The sequence below is a fragment of the Miniopterus schreibersii genome, assembly GCF_964146895.1.
Source record: "Miniopterus schreibersii genome assembly, chromosome: 7".
NCBI classification, from domain to species: domain Eukaryota; kingdom Metazoa; phylum Chordata; class Mammalia; order Chiroptera; family Miniopteridae; genus Miniopterus; species Miniopterus schreibersii.
The window spans coordinates 26,689,298-26,707,279 of NC_138108.1; the positions used below are offsets into that span (position 1 = coordinate 26,689,298).

Sequence of the window (17,982 nt, forward strand, 5' to 3'; positions counted from 1 at the left end):
CTTGATTACTCTCTTCCCGTAAATTTGTAATAGCTCTCTCTACTTTTTGGCTTCTTTACTATGCACATCTCAAATAATCTCTTTATAAAAAAGATACCAAAAATTGTTCAAAACAGGAAATAACAAAATAAGTTTTGATACAATCTTCTTCTTTTGTAATGAATGTTTATTTTTCTAAATAGATGATGAGAGTAGCTGTAGGTTCTTTCACATGCCTTTGGAGAAATGATGGGAATAAAGCTTCATATGCACATTTATTGTTTCATAATCGGGATCATTTTGTTCATTGATTACTATTCATATTGAGATTAATCTGCTTAGTTCATGTCCTGGTTTTGATTCCTTTGTGATGTTTTAAATTTTCTTTTTATTCCTTATTTTATAACTTTGCCCCAACCTAATAAACTTACATTCGGATTCTTGATTTCATTTAGTCATTATGTTTCCTCTAAAGATTAGTTTATAAGTCAAAATACTATTTTTGTTCTTGTTTTAGAAATAATCTCCAAAATAATATTAAATTATATCCACTGTAATTTTAGGAACCACAACATGAGCCTTTTCCTGATGTTTGGGAAGAGAAAGTAAATGATTTTCAAAGGATGCTTATCATTCGTTGCCTGAGGCCAGACAAGGTAAATGTGGGCTTTTAAAGCACCTCAACTCTTTCAGTTCTTCCTCTCTCCACTGTCAGCCAAACCTGTATGTCCTTCTATATCATAGAGGAGGTGGAGCAGCCTGGGGGAAATAACCCCACTTCTTTTTAATACAGCCATTTTTCCAAAAGTTTGTATATTTATTAAAACCACACTAAATTCAGATTATATTTTATAGTTCTATTTATTTCATGAGGCTTCCTTTTAAAGTATGCTTCTCCAATTTCTCACAGTCTACTTCCTTTACATGCCGTAATCTCATTTTTATTCTTTTTTTCCCTAAATATGTCTTTATTGATATCAGAGAAAGAGAGAGGGAGAGGGAGAGAGAAACATCAATGGTGAGAGTCATTGATCGGCTGCCTCCTGCAAGCCCCATACTGGGAACTGAGCCCGAAACCCAGGCATGTGCCCTGACCTGACTGGGAATCGAACCACGATCATAGGTCGATGCTCAAGTCTTGAGTCATGCCAGCCGGGCTCATTTTTATTCTTATTTCAATAAAATTAGTCAATGATGTTAACATCAAGCTAATATACTAGAATTTCTGGTTCTTCAAATGCTATCCTTATATGTAGTTCTTTGTTGGCCTTGGGAAAATTAATAGAATATTATTTTTAAGACATTTATTATTACTGACTATAAACTAAAATTTCAATAATTTAGTTTTACTTTCCTCAAATAATAAATTATATAACCAGCATATCAGCTTACCTGTTATATCAGCAAAATTTAGTACTCATTGGCATCCTCATTTGCATTATTATGTATAATTATGCTCTATTTAAAAGAACTATTCACTTAAGTATAATGGCTCATATGGTCCACAGAGATATCCATATACTCTGAAAAAATATAGACATTAGGTATATTGGAAAAAATTTGAAAAAATATTCTAATTATCCACTGTTCCTACTCAAGTAAAAGTAATACATAATTATTTCAGAACTTACTGTATTCACAATTTAACTTGCTAAGGAATGAATATAAGACAATACTTCCATCCTAACAAATAAAAAGCAGAACTTAGATGATGAAAAGAGTATATTTTTTAGATGTTTTTATACATCAGTGATACCATGGGATGGAGGCATTCCTTCCTCTGTTAGCTGTAGTCTGTTCAACGAGCACATGCAGTTCTTGCTTGACTCTGCAGATGTTCTCAGCCAGGGCCAAAGTATCTGTTAGGCAAAGTGACTAGGGCCCATGATACTTTTAGGAGTCCATGAAGATGTTTTAATTTCTTTTACAATCAGGAAATACAATCCAGTCTGTATTATATTTATAATTATACCCAAACAATTGTAAAATATAATTTTTAATTTTTTTTAATGAAGGAAGGGGCCCACGATGTGCCTAGGGCCCATTAAAGTCATAACGCTGCCCTGCTCTTAAGTGCTGGAAGTAATTATAGTTGTTTAAGAGTCATTATTAAACTGATGACTGAGGATGAGCCGCCCCCTTGGTAGCCCCTTTAAAAAATGAATCTCCACTGAATCTTTAGGGTAAAGTCTAAGCAGTCTTCATGTCAAGTATTAAGCAGGAAGGATGTGAAGAGCTTGCCTAATGTGGCTTCCTCCTTTAAATGCTTTTATTAGGATTTTCAAAGGTTTTTACTTTGTTTTCTTAGCTAGATGAAGACTTTCATACTGAAATGATTCTGCATGTACTGTCGACCTTCTCGTTTCAATATCTGAAAAATAAAGAACCTTCTGTTTTAATTAAATTTAATTAAAAGTGATTAATGGCCCGGCCGGGTGTGGCTCAGCGGTTAAGCATTGACCTAGGATCCAGGCGATCCGGGTTCGATTCCCGGTCAGGGCACATGCCCGGTTTGCGGGCTGCAGCTGATCAATGACTCTCCTCTCATCATTGATGTTTCTGTCTCTCTCTCTCTCCCTCTCCCTTCCTCTCTCTGAAATCAATAAAGATATATTTTTTAAAAAAGTGATTAATGAACCACTTCCTAATTGCAACAGTTTCATCTATAAGTATCTTTTTCCCAGTTTTATGTTTTAAAAATTTTGACATTTTAATCTGAAAATACATTGAGCTACCAAATAAATCAAATATTTCCATATTCATTCTCTTTTTAAAGTGTTTTTGAGGGAGGTGGGGAGTTAGATATTCAAACTGAGGGGGTTTTGTTTGTTTGTATGTGTTTGTTTTTAAATCAGTTGAGGTTCAACTTGTGGTTTCATTCTTCTCTTAGCTGCCCTGATACCCTGTCTTGTAACTTTTCCCTCTGTAGCCCTCTAGAGTTTTCCTTGGATAAGTGGATGAATGTAGACATTAATGCCTCTCAGCAAGGTTCCTGGTTCTCCTCTCCTTCTGCACACACTCGAGTGGGGGGTTAGCCATACACCTTGCTTTGGCCAATAAAATGTGAGCATTTAACTCCAGTGTGAGATTTTCCAGGGCACTCTCCTACCATCAAAATTGTGAATCAAGTGTTGACATTTAAGTGCCATAATCAAGCTGGGTATTGCTGAGCCAGAACAGGAAGAGTGAATTGCCTGCATACCCAGGTGACTTTGCATGGACAAAAATAAGCGTTTGTTGTGTTAAGACACTAAGATCTGGAAATTGTTTGCTACTATAGCAGAATTCAATTTACCCTAAGTGAGACATTATCTACATGTACTATCACATCTGTAATCCTTAATATAAAAATAATTATTAATATGATCTTACATTAGCAAACCCTTCAATCTTACTATTATCAGGTACTCCAATTTCTAGTGGTGAGTTGTTGATTTTGGAATCTATATATTTTAAAATATATATGGTGATTATGCTTTTAAAAGAGTAGTTTTCCAAAGTAAAATGGTATTAGCATACCAGAAAAAGTAACAGTGCTACATGGAACTAATATTTAGGCTAGTACTATATAGATTTTATTTCTTTGCAATATCTAAATCATGAGATACTATAATATCCACCAAGAAAATCAGCAGCTGCTTGAACTCTGGCTTATAATATATTTTATTTGTCAACACAATTTTTTTGGTCTCCTTTCTACTGCTCTCCCCTCAAAACCAAGTCCATTCAGGTAAGAAACCACAAATGCCAGGTTCTGCGATACTCTTGTTTGGAAAGACGTAAAAGATGGGTTTGCACTTTCCTTTAAAATTTAATAGTCTATAGAGTTTTATTTAGCAAAAAAGAACATCAAATGGATGAATACTGAGGTGTGGAATGTTTTGGGTCCTTTTACAAAATGAAGAGCTTCTGGCCACAGTTCTTTCCTTCTGAACTCTAAACAAAGAACAAATCAATCAGCTTCCAGTAAGAAACTTGTCAAATATAAGTTAATATGTTTCTCTGACCTCAGATAAATCTCACAGGAACTTGCAATACGTAGAAAAACATAAATGGAAGACCACAAACCTCTTTCCTGCCTTTTGGAAGATGGTTGCCTAGATTAGTCTGTAATTTTTGTTACTGACAGATTTCATTTTACAAACCTAATGCTGGCAAAATCGGATTGCAGACACAAACCCGATATGTGGCCTTGCAAACTGAATAGCTAACAGAGTCACTTACCTCGGGAGTTACGGTTCAGTCTCGGGAGCAAGCAAGTCTTGTTCAGTTTTAACATTACAAACGAAGCCCTGAACTTCGGCCCTGTTCACCCTCGCGTGCCACCCCGACCGGGTCTTCCCTCGCCAGGAGAAGCTTCCCGCCCGCGGGGTCTGCACCAGCCCGGCCCACGCGCGGGAGGGGCCCTGTGCACCTCACGCTCACGGAAAGTAAGACCATGCACTTGAAGGCCAGATGCTTTCATTTTGTTTGTGAAACTCTAATTTAGTGAAGAAGGCAGCCTTGGGAGGAATGAGGTTACGAAAACATTTTTAACCTACTGCGAAAAGACCAGCTATAGGAGACAAATGATAAGGGGAGGGGCAAGGACAGGCCTGGAGCAGACGGTGTGTTTAGTTTCCTGCAATGGGCTTGACATCAGTGCCCATTCAAAATATCTGAAACATGAAATAACTTATCTAGAAATGAAACTTTAAGGTGAATTTGTTATTCTGTGATTTTTGTTTAAGATTTCTGAAATCAGAATTCCAGCCTCACAAAAGGAGGCACCTTGAGTCATTTACCCATTCGCTCGTTCAGTGGATATTTACTGTGCACAGGCAATGCTGTGTTATCTCGTTAGGTAGGTTCTTGAGATCATGGTCTCGTACATTTCTTGTTTCTCTTCCGTATCTTTCCCATATTTGAGTGAATCTAGAGAAATATTGGGAAGGGACTAAAGCTTTAATTCAGGCCCAGGTGTTCTTTCACTGTGGGCTCCTCACTCTCACACCCTCGGTCCCACACACTCATCCACACCAGGATTGACACTGTTTTAAGGCATTGTGACATATCAATGATTTTTACTTACAAACCTGTGTGAATAGATGTTCCTGAAAATACACAATTAAAATTTGGGAATACTTGTAACTTGTAACCTTTTTCAGAGGAGCCCGTCTTTCTGAGATACACTTGGCATCTGCAAATTGCTCCAGCAGTTTGCTCCAAGTTCTCTGATTTGCTGGTGCAACTGGAACTGCCAGCCTAATTTAGACTGTTGTGTGCACCCAGAATTCTGCCCTTGGATCTGAGCAGGCATCCAGCCACACTGATCCTGCAGCCTTCCAAACATTCTTTGTGTTCTTGTCACTCCATCTCTCCTCTTCCTGGGTTATGTTTATGTAATTTGTTCAGCTATACATGGGGATACTTGTTTGTTAAATATACTTTTGTTATTTGTTTGGGTCACACCTGAGTCATGATTATCTGGTGTCATTGCCCAGAAATGATGAAGTTTAGACCCTTAGTCAGAGAGGGATGATGTTTCTAAAACTGTGCCTCAGCTGTACTGATTAACACAATTCCATTTCCGCGCCAATGCCTGATAGAGACCCCCAAGCCGCGGAGTTCTGCTTTTTCTCGTGCATGCTTCTAGAAAATGTGCAAGCATGTCATCAGAAATTTTATGCACTGTAGTTTTGCCTGTTTCTCAGGAGTATGGGTTGTTGTTGTTTTCATAGTGATTTTTTTTTTAGGTAAAAACATTTTTTTTCCAGCTCCATCAGTTCTTTCTTGATGGTATAGTATTGTATAAGTCACACTAAAATTTCTACTGCATTTTGGACTTTTGGAACACAGTGTTTTAAAACTTACGTAATGAGTTAAGGTTTCTTTTATCCACTATGTGTTGAATACTCATTAAAAGGAGGAAAAATAAATGCCTTTGAACTCTGGTGTTACTAACCACCCACCTTTTATTATTTAAATATTTATAACTTTTTTCCATCTAAAAGGCATTTATATAAAGTGATGCCTTTGACTCTCCATCAACATTAATGAATACCTAAGTAAGACACCCTTGAATCTGAACCTTTTAAGGTTTTAGGAAGATTTTCAATATTCTTTCAAATATATTCTTGTTCCCTTCTAGATTATTCCAATGCTGCAGGAATTTATAACCATCAAATTGGGGCGTATATTCATTGAACCGCCCCCCTTCAATTTATCCAAGGCGTTTGCAGATAGTAACTGCTGTGCACCACTGATTTTTGTGCTCTCTCCTGGAGCGGATCCCATGGCTGCCCTTCTCAAATTTGCTGATGACCAGGTACCTTAAAATAGATTGAGTTATCTGTGTGTGTGTGTGTGTGTGTGTGTGTGTGTGTACATGTGTGTTACTATATATAAATATATATGCACTTGCTAATACTTGAAATGCTAAGGAGTTAGGAAAAGGTAAAAATTTATCACTCACCCCTTGAAAGACTTGGGAGTCCAGAGGTTGACAGAGTTCCCAGAAACTGATTATTTAACTGGCTGCACTGATTAAAAAAAGTTCCTTATCTAAATTATAAAACCAGAATTTGGGCTTTGGGGGGCATTTGCTTTTCTTTTATTTTGGGGACATAGGGGACTCTGCGACATAATTTGCACCAGTATATGAACTTGGGTTGATTTAATAAATTGAAGCCTGAACAATGACCCAGGGGAGAGCTTTCGCCGATCCTGCTTCTTCTCCCAGTCTCTAAAGGGGGACCTTCCTTGACTTTCCAGAACAATACTAATTATAGTCACTTTACAGGTTATATTCTAATATTTATGTTTCTAGGCTTTAAATATGTTGAAAATATTTGCTGTAAATTTTCTTACATCATACATCCTAGAACAAGAAGATAATAAACAAGTCATTGGCATTTTTGAGTTGTTTCAAAATAACATTTTAAGGTAATAGTACTGATATTTTTAAAACCACCACTACCACTTTTATTGAGTACTTTATATACAGTTAATTTTGTTATACCTGTTATGCACATTTTCTATTTTAATTTTTATAACAACCCTATGAGGTAAATAATGGCATCTTTAGTTTACAGATAGGGATACTAAGCATGGAGAGACTAAATAGCTTCTCAAAGGTCACATAGCTAACTAGTTAAAATAGTCTTCACTAGGCCAATTTATATTTTAAAACCTAATATTTTTTGCATTGGCTATAAATCTTAGACACTAGAGGACTGATTATCTAACATAGCATTTACCTATGGTTGGGGACGTGCTGGAACGTGGCTCTCATAAGTGCAGGAGATGGGCTCTGAGATGTATGAGGGACCATCTCCTGCAGGGCCTTTACATTAAGGTCTTTCAGTATGACAGGACAATGTGGCAGGGTTTTTAGCACCAAAGTGATATGATCTGATCTATAATTTATAAAGGTCATTCTAGCTGGAGTGAGGAGAATTGATCTGAGTGGTGCAAAATGGAAGGAGGGCACTAGTTAAGGGGGATATTGAAAGGCCAGGAGGAGCAATGGTTGCTAGGACTAGGATGGAAGTGATGGAAATGCTAGAAATATCCATTTTATGTAGGACTCACCCTCTTGACATCAACACAACATTTCTGACCCTTCGAGACCTCCCAGTTTCTCTCCATTTCTCTTCCTGCATTGTCATTGTGATTATTCTCTGGCATTCTCTTCTCTTGCTATCTTTACTTTTCCCAGAAACAATTAGTATTTAGCTCTGCTTGATTTTCTGCTGCTTCTACCTGCTAGTGTGGATAAGCCATGGACATTCAGACAGGGCTCAAGACCTTACTCTTCCGATGCTACTGTAACTCAAGGTCTCTTCCAAAGAGCATTTGGGTGGTCACTGATCTAGAAAGAGCTTGGAGAGACATGGACACTGTGTCTAGCAGCAGCTACAGGTGAATTGGGATGTAGTAAAAATGAATTCCAGCAAACACTCCCACAGAATTCTTTAAAGAAACTTTAAAATGGGAATTAAGGGTTATTTTTTTTATTCAGTAGCCAAATTAGTTAAAATACAATTATTCAAAGATTTGGACAAGTTCATCTGTCCATTCATACTTTCTTTTCGGCTTTGGATTTTAGGAGTTGCTGCATAACAACCAAGCCCTTTCATCTCCTCCTCTGTTAAAAGTCCTCTTAATTTCTTTTTCTATCCCTTATCTCAGCAATCAAGTACTGTACAGAATTTTTAATTTATTACCATGACTGTTTCCTATATGAGTTAACTTGCTTTTTATCTAAATGCTTATAGGATTCTTACTCAGTAAGAATTTTTTTAGGGTTGTGTATGTTCAGACCTTTGAAGGATGCTATATAATTAAATTTTAATAAGTCTAATTTAACATTTCCTGTAATAATATTTATTCTTCCCTCACATCTTTATTATTTTTGTACACAGGGATATGGGGGATCAAAACTTAGCTCTTTATCTCTTGGTCAAGGCCAAGGTCCCATAGCTATGAAGATGTTAGAAAAAGCTGTCAAGGAAGGAACATGGGTTGTTCTTCAGAATTGCCACCTTGCCACCTCTTGGATGCCAACCCTTGAGAAAGTTTGCGAGGTAAAAATGCACGTTTATTTTTATAGATTGTATTCCCTCAATATAATTAGTTATCTACATACCATCTAAGCAACTCCATTCCTGTCTTCTAATTTGGAGGGTTAGAGGTGAATGACATGCCTGGATTATAGGAGGGATGGGCTGACTTTGGGGACTATAGGACTAGAGAAGAGCACACTGTCAGGCCTTGCTGAGTCCCTCTTATAGGACCCAGGGCTCATCCAGAAGAGTGGCCTCAAAGATGAGTGTAAACCACAGGGTAGACAGTAAACAATTCACTTTTTGTAACAGTGAACCAAAAACAAAGGGGGCTTTTCAGGTGAAATTCACGTGGCGACTCTAAACTTAAACATTTCAAGATATAACTTTTCTTTAATTCACTTCTCACCCACTTAGCTAGTGATCCTGTCTAAAACCAAAAGGGTACTCCTTCCACCCCCTTTGCCCTGGTTCATTGTACTTCCCTATTTTTGTGGGCAGAAATTCCAGGAAGAAAACCCATTTAGTTCAGCTGAGTAAACAGAAAACTTGGTACTTGATTTCAATAAACAGAGAAAATGCATCCTCTGTAATTACCATGACTCCAGCCCCCACCTAGCTCAGAGAACCCCAAGCTACTAAATAACCAAGGTAATGATATAACTTGCACTATGCAGACACTCAATTGAAACTTTAAGGAGCAGGTTGTATTTTTCTTTATGCCACTTGTCATTTTTTCTGTATCTCCCATAGAATGAAAGCACCATGAGGACAGCAACTGTCTGTTTTGTTCTCTCTGCTTTGTCTCCAGCACCTTGAATAGTGCCTGGCCCATAGCAGACAATCAATAAATATCTACTGAACTAGTAAATGAATATTGCTTCACTGCTTAATACCTTCCAATGGATTCCCATTTCATGCAAAACAAAGTTCAAACCCCATCGTGGCTTTCAACACCCTACTTTGGCTGACCTTGGCCTACTTCTCAGGTTTCATCTTGGCCACTTTCCATCTTGACTTCTATGCTGTATCCATTTGAACTACTTTCATTTTCATTTTATAGCACTCTTTGTCAAGAACGTAGGCCATCAGAATAGATGCTATTTCTATCTGAAAAACTATTCTTTTTATTACTTGTCTTACCAACATCTACTCACTTGTCAGGCTTTATGTTAGAGGTTTTATATTTGTTCCTGTTCCCTCATGGTTCCTCTGTCTCTTGGCCACGCTCATGACCTGTTGAATTGCCTCATATACACCCATCAGAGAGTCATTTAAGAGAGAATGGTCTCTAGTGGATGGTGAACTTGACTCAAAGTCCATGAGTCATGTTGCTTAAGTCACTGGGTTTAAGGCAGCTAGTAGGAGAAAAATTGGTGCCCTTACCACTTATTAAAGAACTTAGGCACCACCCTGGCTGGGTGGCTCGGTTGGTTGGAGTGTCGTCCCATACACCAAGAGGTTGTGGGTTTGATCCCTGGTCAGGGCATGTACGGGAAGCAACCAATCAATGTTTCGATAAATAAATGAGTAAATAAATAAAAATAAATATTAATAAGAAAACATATCCTCAGGTGAGGGTTAAGAAAAAAGGGTTTTAGGCACCTAAGTTCTTACTCTTCCTAACTCGCCCTACCCCTTCACCATATGAATGCTCAAACATTTTCTACTGACAGAGATTTGCAATTTTAAAAGCACAGATACCACTGAAAGGACAATTAGAGGAGGTAGCAGTAGGGAGAGGGACTGAATAGGAAGAGAGGGAAGGGCGCCTGATGATTCCCAGCTTATCCAGCCTTCAGCGCAGTGCCAAGGGCTCCATTCTCCTGTACAGTGCAGGCCTGACCAGCCCCTTCAACAAATCGAGCTCCTAGTGATGTGTTTCATGCTTCAGGATGTCCCAGGTCTCCCCACCTTTCAGAATGCTCTTTTTTCCTATCCCTGCTTGGTTTTATTAAACTGACATATCTGGAGTGTGTTGCTTAGTCTCACAACATGGCTACAGAAAAAAGGGGGGGGGAGTTAATCTTAATCCAGCTCTGGGGTGGAGAATTCTTGCAGTAAATATTTCAGCAACATCAATAAAATTACACTTTTTTTTTTTTTTTTAATGTCTTGTTCTTTATTGTGACCAGTTCTGAATTATGTAACACCTTTGTAAACTTTCTAGTCATATGATTTAGTTTTATCAAGTATATTGTTTCTGGGGTAGAATCAGATTTTAAGGCTTTTGCCTTAAACTGCAGCTATGAGCTCTCTTCTGTAAAAATGCTTCCCCCCACTCCCAGCCCATCCTAGACACCTGGGGTCTGGAGAGTTCTCACTGATTTTCATTGGTGCTTTTGTATCTGATTTATTTTCCCTGCAGGAGTTAAGCCCAGAATCAACACATCCAGACTTCCGAATGTGGCTGACAAGTTACCCATCTCCAAACTTCCCTGTGTCTGTCCTGCAGAACGGAGTGAAAATGACCAACGAGGCACCGAAAGGTTTGCGGGCGAACATCATCCGATCCTACCTCATGGACCCCATCTCTGACCCCGAGTTCTTTGGCAGCTGCAAAAAGCCTGTTAGTGATGGCTAAGTCTTTTACCCCAGCCCTATAAAGCAGTTCAAGTGACCCCTGGTGATCGCGGGTGTGTGCTGAGAAAAACTACAAAGTAAATAGGCCTCCTGCACTGCAGTGCAGTTGGTTTTGATCACTGATTATTGACTGTGCTGAAGTCAATTTTATTAATATTTTATTTTAATTTTACTACCAACTTCATTCCTGCTCAGCTGAGATCTTGTGGGGTATCATTAATAATGTAGCTTTCTATTTAGAAAGTCAGCTGTAAGCCATTCCCAGTACAAATCTGCAAGGTTGGAGAATCTTGTTTCAGGATATTAACTGAGCCATTTGCTATTTGAAGCCATATCTTTAAATTAAAATATAAAAATATTTTCTCCATGTAACTATAATGAGAGCCAAAATGATTTTACTCCTTGATTGATGGGGCTCATAAGGGTCTTTTTTAGCATCACCGGGCAAGCAGGGAAACCACCCACTGCTTTTGTGATTAGAATTCTGTGTGTGAATGTCTGTGACCTAAAATTGTTTCACAGCGTTTTACCATAATTAAAAATGGAAGAGTTTCGTTTTAAGAGAGGTTATGAACCTTGGTAAGCTTTTGCCATTAAAAAGCTCACACTCTTGATGTCGGAATATGTTTTAAGTACACATCAAAGGAAAGCATTAAAATAAAGAAGTACTTTCACTAAACAAAAGGTTTGGGTATTAAAAAAAAATCATGTATATTTAAAACTAAGTCAAACCTTCTCCTAAGCTTCTAAGACCCGCTGTATGACCAATTTTTGCATTAATTAGGCCCAGAAAGAGCAGGTTACTCCCAGGTAGGTGGTGAGGGCATTTCTGCATATAATAGCTGGACAAAAGCCTTTTTGAAATATTTTATTCCCTTTATTCTAGATCAAAGGTCTCTCCAGTGATAGTCACACATATGGGAAGTCAAGGCTTTTATGAGCCACAGTCCAAACCAAAACCCAAAACTCCTCAAATTCCAAAGCAGCACATCATATTTTTCTGTTTTAATTTTTTATTTGGAAATATTTTTTAAACTTACAGAAAAGTTACAAGTATAAAAGTTGCACAAATAGCCCGTGCCCTGTGCCCATGTTTACCTCCTGTTACCAGGGGCACAGGGCATGGGCACGGTGTACAATGTGCAGGTAAGTTAGGTATGTCCCGGCCCTTTATTCCTAATAAATACTTCAGTGTACATTTGTTAGGAATAGAGGTGTTACCTTATCCTGGAACAGTTCGTTTAGTAAGTTTAACAAGGATACACTGTTGTATCCTACCTGCCATTTGTGCTCCAGATTTGGCAGCTGACTCGCGATGGCGGTGGGAGCGCTGGCCCTGTTCCCGGGGGCTGGTCTGGGCCCCTTTCTGTGGGGCTCCCGGCCGCGTGGCCTTCTTCATCTGAAACTTGTCCTCCGCCTTTCTTTGGTTTTGACGACACTGACATTTCTGAAGAATTTACTCCCCCCCTTTTTTAATATAACGCTTACCATTTGGGGCTTGCTTAATATCTCTTGATAATTAGGCGCAGGGTACGCATTTTTAGCCAGAAACGATGAAGGCGACACGTGTCCTCAGCGGGTCACGCGGGAGGCCCGCGATGCCTATTTGTCCTGTGAGGACGCTGATTTTCAGCATCGGGACCAGGTGTCGCCCCCCTCACTGTGTGATAACTGTCGGCCCCTTGCCGCGCAAAGTCGGTGTCCAGGGGAACATGTTAGGGCCGCAGCGCTCCCGTTCCTCTGGAAATCCGCCCGGCCGTGGCCGTGCCCGTGCCCGTGGCCGTGGCCGTGGCCGTGCCCGTGGCCGTGCCCGCCCGGCGTCTCCGGGATGACCCAGCTCCAGCGCTGCCCGTGCGTCCGGCACGCGCGGGGCCTTCGTGGGCGACCCCTCGTCGGGCAGCGCGCCCCGGGCCCCCCGCTGGGGCTCGGCCGAGGGGACCCTCAGGCCGCCGGGCTGCGACCCTCGTCGGGCAGCGCGCCCCGGGCCCCCCGCTGGGGCTCGGCCGAGGGGACCCTTAGGCCGCCGGGCTCCGTCCGGCCACTCGCCCCGCCCCGCCCCGCCCAGCCGCGTCCCGGGCCCTGCGCGCTGCCGCCGGGCGGGGCTTTCCCACTGCCCCCCCCCCGGGGGCTGTTAACTCGCTCTGGGGGGCCGAGGCCGGCCCTCTCCCTGGGGGGCAAGCGCCCCAGCGCAGCCTCTGCTGTCCCCGGGAAGCCTCGCCTCCCGCCCCGCTCGGCTCGGCCTGGGCCCGTCGCATCCTCCGGGGCGCGCAGGCGACGCCAGGCGCGTCACCCTCCCGGCTCCCGGGGAGCTGCTCTGCGGCTCGGCGCCGCGGACTCTGTTCCCCGAGGGCAGCCGGGCAGGCCACGGGCCGCGGTGTCCAAGCGGCGAGCCCTGCGTGCGGAGCTGCCCGGGGGCTGGCGCCCCGCCCTGCGATGCCCCGGGCCTGGGGACCCCCCCCCCAGCGCTGGCCCGGCCGGCCCGGCTCGGCGCTCCCTCGGCGCCTCCAAACCCCGCAAGGCCGCAGACGCGGGACACGCTTCCGAACAGCCTGGAAGCCCGAACGTGTTCAGTCGGCGTGTTTTTGCCTAAAAAGCCCGTAGAAACACACTTGCTTCCGTCTCAGTTACACTTGGGGTGCATCTGTTTATAAGCAGAAGGGATCGCTGGCTTCGCCTGGAGAGGCGGGCAGAGCGCGGTGCCGGACCCCGGTGACCCGGCGCCTTTCTCCTCCGTGCAGGACGCGTTCAGGAGGCTGCTCTACGGCCTCTGCTTCTTCCATGCGCTGGTGCAGGAGAGACGGAAATTTGGACCCCTGGGGTGGAATATTCCCTACGAGTTCAACGAGACTGACCTGAGGATCAGTGTGCAGCAGCTCCACATGTTCCTGAACCAGTATGAGGTAGGGGAGAAAGCGCGGCGAGCACGGTGCCCGCGTCCTTGGTACGGTGCTGCGAGTGTTGCACAGCAAGCAGGGACTTCTGATTAATTTCTGCTCTTATGAAATGAATAGCAGGATAGTTCCCAACAGCTGATTAAGCAGTCCTTTATTATTACAGGAGATTACAGCTGCCAAAGGAGGTAGCCAGGGTGTCCGTTTGTCAATCAGGAACCTATATTTTATCATTTATTTTGACACATACACACCTATGGGAATCTGAAAAGTGATTGCACTTATTCTGAAAAAGATTTGAGAAGACCATAAATTAACCAGACTTCAGAATGGGAAAAGAAAAAACAAGCAGACTGATTGACTTCTCTTCCGGAGCGTGACCTTATTTTTAGAGAAATGTCATCGTTCCACAGAGGAGGAGGTGCTTGGGACAAAGAGTAAATAGAAGGTTTTCAGGTACACAGTGCGAAGGAGCAACAATAAAAAGGCTTTTAAAAAGTGCAAATAATGTACGCAAATAACATGATTATGTTGTACCTCTGGAACTAATACAATGTTATGTAACAATTATACCTCCAAACTTTTTTAAAAAATGCAAACGGGTGAAAAGGCTCGGTTAACTGTAAGTGATCTGGAACATTCTTGTATGCAGTGCTAACTGATTCGGGAGTTTATTCTACTGCTTTTGGGAGAATATTTGCATTTTAGAAAGATCACCCTCACAATCAAGTAGAGAATAGATTGGAAGGACTTAGATGACAGACCAGTCTTATATGATGTGAGTTGAGTTGTGTCCCCTCCCAATAAATATATGTTGAAGTTCTGCTCCATGGTACCTCAGAACATGACCTTATTTGGGAATGGGGTTGTTGCAGATGTAATTAGTCAAGTAAGATTAAGTCATGCTGGGGTAGAGTGAGTCCTCTTAGAATGTAACTGTTGTCGTTAGAAGAGGGAAATTTGGACACACACACGGAGAAGACAGCCATGTGAAGAGAGGGGCAGAGATCGGATTAATGCTGCCACCAGCCAAGGAACACCTGGGGCCACCAGAAGCTGATAGAGGCAAGGAAGGACCCTCCTTGAAGTTTTGGAGGCAGTGTGGCCCTGCCAACCCCTTGATTTCAAATATCTAGCCTCCAGAACTATCTGTCAATGAATTTTTGTTGTTTTAAGCCACCCATGATCAGCACTAGGAAACTTAATCCAGAAGACCATCATGATAACCCAGGCAAGAGATGGTAACAGTTTAAACTAGAGCATTTGAGCTGGGATGGGGAACATGGTAGAGATACAGTAGGTATGCAGGGAAAGCGGCTGAAATGACGTGGATATTAAGCAGTAAAGAAAGAGGGAGTGTCTCACATGATGTCAGTTTTCTGTTCTGGACTGGTGGTGGTACCACTCATTAGTCCAGGCAGGGGACAGTACCAGGAATTAATAGGTATATAGCAGGTACAGTAGTAAAGTGGGGTGGTGAGTGGATAAGTACTTCACTCTCCTATGTTTTATACATCTGGATGTCCAGGTGAACATACTGAACAGGCTCTTGGCATATAGATATAAAGCCCAAGAGAAGAGAAGAGAGTGAACACAAGACAGAGGTTTGTGAATTGTGTTAGGAGCAGCCTGAGAACACCTGAGATTTAAAAGGGAGTCCTGTTGCCTGTGAAAAGAAAGAACTAAAGAATGACTGTTGGCAAGAACCCAGTACCCATGGGCTGGGAGAGGACTGTGGGAAGTGCACAGCCTGGGGAAGGGCAGGAGAGAGCACCTGAGTAAGTAGGGAACATCAGGAATTGTCCATCCTTTCAAATGCTATGCAGAGATTCTTTTAATGACACATGGGACTGACGAACTGATTTATTTTTATTGATTTTTTTTTAGAGAGAGAGAAAGGGAGAAGGAGAGAGAGAAGTATCGATGTGAGAGAGAAACATAGATGAAAACATCAATCAGTTGCCTCCTGCACCCACCGCCACTGGGAATCGAGCCTGCAACCTGGGCATGTGGCCTCACTGGCAACCTGTCTATGCACAGGATGTTGCTCAACCAACTGAGCCACACCAGCCAGGGCCTGAACTGATTTCTTGAATTAAATGATAATTCAGCAGTGCTTCTCATTCCTCCAGCACAGTAATTATATAAAGCAAACTTGACAAAACTACTAATCATTCATCACATGTAATTCATCAGGTGTTAGAGGGAGAGTCTTTGAGGAATGTGAATTCACAGTTCTCTTTGATATTATTAAATCTAATGTAATCCGACTTCAGCAATCAACATTTTTTCTTAAAACAAATGATCCTTGCCCAGCCAGGCATGGCTCAGCGGTTGAGCATCAACCTAGGATGCAGGACATTGAAGTTCAATTCGTGGTCAGGGCACATCCCGGGTTGTGGGCTCGATCCCCAATCAGGGGCGTGCAGGAGGCAGCCGATCAATGACTCTCTCATCACTGATGTTTCTCTCTCTCTCTCTCCCTCTCCCTTCCTCTCTCTGAAATCAATAAAGATATATTTTTAAAAAAATTAAAACAAAATGATACAATGTCTTGACAAAGAAAGCAATCAGAATTAAACTCACCCCCCCCCCCACACACACACAACCTAGAACACCAACAATTGGTGCTGTCGAGAGAATGAATAGGGTGAGGAAATAAAATGAAAGCGGGGTACACTAACCTCTACTTGGAGAGAAGAATGGGTTTATGGTTACAACAGAAATTAAAACCCAAGGACCTCCTAACATGTCCCCAAACATTCTCTTCTAGCTCCTAAGTAGGTCCAGTGGGTCAGCTATGGCAATGAGACCAAATCTATGTGAACTGGTTCTAATTTACTGTGAGTAACTCTATGCCATGGAAATATGGCCTTGGTAGGTTTCCCCCAATCCAGTCAAGAAGATATAAAAAGGAAAAGCAAGCCATTGAAGAAAATTTGGAAAAGAAGCAAAATGAGGAATGATTATCTTATAGAGTCCTGTTTCCCTTCCCTATTTTCCATTCTCTCTTTTTAAATATGTATTAATTCACTTTATTTATTTATTTATTTATTTATTTATTTATTTATTTATTTATTTATTTTGTTCAAAGTATTACAGATGTCCCTTTTTCTCCCCAGTGACCCGTTCCACCCCGTCCCAGCCCCCTCCCCAGTCCCTCTCCCCCCATTGTCCATGTCCTTGGGTTGTGCATACATGCATATAAATTCTTTGGTTACTCTCTCCCCCTCTACCCACCCACCCTCCTCCATCCCTCTGACATTCGTCAGTCTCATCTATGTTTCCATGTCATTGAATCATTTCTGTTCATCAGTTTATTAAGTTCTTTAGATTCTACATATAAGTGAGATCATGTGATGTTTGTCTTTCTCTGCCTGGCCTATTTCACTTAGCATAATATTCTCCAGGTCCATCCATACTGTCCCAAAGGGTACGAGATTCTTCTTCTTTACAGCTGCGTAGTATTCCATGGTGTAAATGTCCCACAGCTGATGGGCACTTGGGCTGTTTCCAGATCTTAGCTATTGTAAACTGTGCTGCTATGAGCATAGGGGTGCATATATTCTTTCTGATTAGTGTTTCAGGATTCTTAGGATATGTTCCTAGAAGTGGGATCACTGGGTCAAAAGGCAGCTCCATTTTTGCCTGCATCAAAGTAATAGAACTATTACCCACCTAAACTATAAACATTTTTAAAATGTCAATATAAATAATATAAACTTAAAAACTAAAAGCAATTTTATTGTTTGTCAATATGTTTTCCTAAGTGATAGTGCTCAGTTTTGTTGAGAGCACTGAGAAATAGAATTCGCCATACTGCTGTGGGTGTGTAAGCATTTATGCTTAGGGTAAAAGAAATTGCAGTGTGAAAAGTTGGTACTTTTGCATGCATAAACATTGAAAAATTCTGTATACAAGAGACTATAATAAAAAAGCAAGCTAACAGGAAAAATATTTCCATAAATGTGATAAAGGCCAAT

At 41.5% G+C, this 17,982-nt stretch overlaps 1 protein-coding gene across 1 annotated transcript in view; it reads left to right on the forward strand.

Moving 5' to 3' along the window:
* Window positions 1-17,982, forward strand: part of DNAH7 (dynein axonemal heavy chain 7) — a 185,047-nt gene that overhangs the window by 144,172 nt on the left and 22,893 nt on the right. The window contains exons 54-58 of the mRNA XM_081142085.1: window positions 543-635; window positions 6,110-6,286; window positions 8,385-8,546; window positions 10,894-11,094; window positions 13,847-14,008. Of these exons, the coding sequence (XP_080998211.1) occupies window positions 543-635; window positions 6,110-6,286; window positions 8,385-8,546; window positions 10,894-11,094; window positions 13,847-14,008 (795 nt within the window). The remainder of the gene's footprint in view (window positions 1-542; window positions 636-6,109; window positions 6,287-8,384; window positions 8,547-10,893; window positions 11,095-13,846; window positions 14,009-17,982) is intronic.